The sequence below is a fragment of the Cebidichthys violaceus genome, unplaced genomic scaffold (assembly GCF_023349555.1).
Source record: "Cebidichthys violaceus isolate CVI_PGR_0920_01 unplaced genomic scaffold, fCebVio1.0.p SCAF_22, whole genome shotgun sequence".
Classification (NCBI taxonomy): Eukaryota; Metazoa; Chordata; class Actinopteri; order Perciformes; family Stichaeidae; genus Cebidichthys; species Cebidichthys violaceus.
In genome coordinates, this window is record NW_027176395.1 from 10165611 (window position 1) to 10169463 (window position 3853).

General features: G+C 39.4%; 1 protein-coding gene across 1 annotated transcript; it reads left to right on the forward strand.

Moving 5' to 3' along the window:
- Positions 1 to 450: 450 nt before the first annotated feature.
- LOC137877813 (B2 bradykinin receptor-like) lies at positions 451 to 2731 on the forward strand. The gene is made up of 2 exons (XM_068717954.1): positions 451 to 498; positions 1453 to 2731. Exons 1-2 carry the CDS (start codon positions 479 to 481, stop codon positions 2507 to 2509), a joined length of 1077 nt encoding a protein of 358 aa, XP_068574055.1. The 5' UTR covers positions 451 to 478; the 3' UTR covers positions 2510 to 2731.
- Positions 2732 to 3853: the final 1122 nt, after the last annotated feature.

Consider the following 3853-nt stretch of genomic DNA (forward strand, 5'->3'; position numbering starts at 1 on the left):
TGCCTAAAAAATGGCTCGCAGTAGCTGCTCTGCACTGCACTCAAACATTGCCCCACCAACGGCGTCGTCACGGAACAATATTACCTTTGTCAGCACTTTTACCCTTGTTTGCACTGTTAGCAATGTTAGCATTGTTAGCTGCGAGTCAACAGCTCACTTGTCTCAATGATGAGAGGCGTGGAGGCAATACATTTCAAATTTAGCAAATTTAAATATAATCTCTGAGATAATATAATAAATTAGACTTATGTAGACACAATCTTTACTGCAAACAGACAGACAGGCTGATTATACAATGCTACTAGAAAATGGGATTTAAAAAAAATAGAAGCGTGACAGAATGGAGGAGGAGACATGATTTTATATCAGCTTCCTTTGTCCTTTAAGAGAGTGGATCAGAGACGGAGAGAATAGTAGGAGGTACTGGAGCAGTGTAGCGTGTGTCTGGACATTCTACATCTGGAATTCCTCAGGAAGAATGGCTCATCTGCCTACAAGGTATAATCTTTTTTTGGCTTTTATATTACTTTGCTTTATAACATTGCCCGTGAATGACAGTATACAGACTCTTTATATGTATTCATCTTCATGATATAAAGTCAAACAGAAAATGGTTTAGTCTAGACTTGACAGGGCACAGCCTGTTTAAATGATACCCATCTTATTTGTTGTTCCAACATGTCAACGTGCCTCAACATGTTTAGTGTTAGATGTCAATGAGATTAAGTCTTACGATTTAGATAGTTAGTAAAATCACTATGACAAGTATTTAAAAACGGTTGTGCTGTTTGTTCAATTCTGATATGAATATAGAAAGAAGAGTTAAAGAAATTGAATGCATTAAGTTGTCCTAAATAATAATCAGTGGTGGAAAGTTACAAGTATGTTTCGAGGTACTTGTACTTTATCCATTTTCTGCTAATTTATACTTCTACTTTTCATACTTTGCATATTCAAAAATAATGTACAAAATATAATCAGCAAATAAATTATGATGTAAATTTATAGATACAACTTATATATACTATAGACTTGCAGCAGGATCAGCTCATTAATTGGCAATTTTACACATTTCTAAGGTCATACCCTATAGAGTGCCAGACCACAAACACATGCCAGTGTCTTTGCCTGCAGAGTTTTACGAGAACTCATTAAACCTTAGCCGTCTTACCAGACTGTTGTGCCAGATAATATCATTGTAAAACTGACTCATTTGAGCCTAAACATTATATCCACAATCAGCTTCTCTGGGAACTACATTAAAATGGGCAAACAACTATTTCACAGTATTCTGTGTCACTCAGTATTCACTATTTCAAAGCATTAACTCAATATTACTCATCACTTCACAGTGTTCAGTGTTTCCCAGTATTCCACATAATGACAATGACACAACTTTAAAGAAAATGTCAAAGTTACCTTCAAATTGCCTTTTTTTCTGACTCTCCACAGTGTCCCTGCTAACTTCAGCACTGCGGTTATGTATGGGGAACAAAACAACACAAATAACACAACGTGTCCTAATGCAGAATTGAAGGAATGGCACATCACTGTGCTGCCAGTGTATATCCTGTTCATCACTGTGCTGGGAATCGTGTTAAATGTGTTTGTACTGATGGTTTTCTGCCTTCATAAGAAGGCCTGCACCATGGCTGAGATCTACCTGAGCAACATGGCCGCTGCTGACCTCCTCCTAATGACTTTTTTGCCCTTCTGGGCTGTGTACGTAGCCAACAAATTCGACTGGACCTTTGGTAATCCCCTGTGCCGACTGGTCACCCTCTCCATCACCATGAACGCCTACTGCAGCATCTACTTCCTCGTTCTGATTAGCATAGATCGCTATGTGGCACTGGTGCACCCACTGTCCCATGAGGGTATGCGTCGGCCAAAATATGCCAAACTGGGCTGTCTGCTGGTATGGTGTTTCGGATTGTTCCTGAGTGTCCCCACACTCGTCTACAGGGAAGTGGAAAATTCCACTTACTCAAACTCTACTGTATGCCATCTTAAATACCCAACTCTCACTGAAAACTGTCTGTTTACTGTGATGCTGACGACGATCGGCTTCATCATCCCCCTTTCCATTATTTCCTTCTGCACTTTCAGGATTATTCAAGTGCTGAAAAACAGGTTAATTGTTGGGTTAAACACCAAGAAGTGGGAGCAGAAGGCCACCACTCTAATGCTGGCGGTCCTCCTGGCGTTTATGATCTGCTGGGTACCATTCCACCTGGTTAAGATAGTCTTATTGCTTCTACATGCTAAAGTCCTGACAGACTGTACCATCATCACTATCATATATACCTGCGCAAATATCTTCATGTATTTTGCCTTCTTCAACAGTGTTCTTAACCCCATCCTCTACGTTATTGTAGGAAAGAACTTCCGCAAAAAAGTTAGGGAACTCTTCAAGCAGTGGAGCATTAACAGAACAACGACCCTCAGCACAACCTCCACACGCTCAAAAATGTCAAGAAGTGTTAAAACTGAGGTAGTCTCAAGCTGATCTGCAGGATTTTTTTTTGAGAAGCTAGGGTGTTTCTTTTCATTTACAATTTCACATAATTAAACTGTTAGTTGTTTGATTGTTTGCTGTGTTCGATGACAACTCCGTGACTCAATTTATGCCCTGTAACTGTTGTTTCTTTCGAAATGCTTTCAGACCTAATGCAATAATAACACTGCTACATAATTAATCAGCACTACCAGATTTTTTTATTGCAGAAGTAATGGGCGCACATCATGATAATGGAGTAATGTACAAAAGAGCAGGAAACAGACTTTGTGTCTCTGTGTAACAGCAACGGTTTAATGTCTTAATATGACACCTTAATAGTAAATTATTTCCTTTCTCATGTATATGTGCATGTCTCAAAATATGTGTGTGACTCTGTTTCTCTGTACTGTATGGTGTTGCTCTAACTGTCTTGTAATATTTTAATGTTAAACATCCAAAAACTAACCCTGACCATTTATAACCATGTATTTCCCTGTCTGTTTCTGATGCTGGAACTAATATATCCTTTCTTTGACTCCAGAAAGCTAACAAGAGAATGGCCACCTACACACTGTGCAGACATTTGCATGCATGTAGTTTGTTGCTTTGTACAGTTTCTTTGCTATTCAAAGTCACCATAGTGTGAAGAGTAGTGACTTACTCAGTCATGTTGGTGTTTCTGTACAGCTTGAACAAACATCACTGTTAATGGAACAAACTGTGCTACAATTGTGAAACTATTTGCATCATCAATGTAATGTTACACCTGGAGTGGCAAATACACATGCAAAGTCTTAATCTTTTGCTGACCTATGAATAAACTTTCACTTATGTGACAGTAAGACATGTAGGCGATTGGTTGCCCCATCGCTCAGAGGTCCTGGCGGCCGATCGACACGGTCACGGCTGTTTTCTGTCCTGGCCCCACAGTGGTGAATGAACTCCCCACTGACGTCAGGACAGCGGAGTTGCTGCTCATCTTTCGGCGCAGGCTGAAAACCCACCTCTTCAGGAAGTGCTACCCTGAGCCTTCCACTTAGCACTTATTGTATTCATACTAGCTTGTTGCACTTATTGTATTTGTATTACTTTTTTGCACTAACTGTTTTTCTTTGTTTCTGCACTGTACTTTGGCTCTGAGTTATGCTCTGCTTCATGCTCTTAGATGCTTGTTTGGAAAAGGAAATGTACTTATGACTTCTGGTGACTAGTAGTTCTTTTGATTACCAATGTTGAATGCACTTATTGTAAGTCGCTTTGGATAAAAGCATCTGCTAAATGACTGTAATGTAATGTAATGCTTTCATTTGTCTTGCTCTTCAATGTGACACAAATATTCAAGTATGATATCGG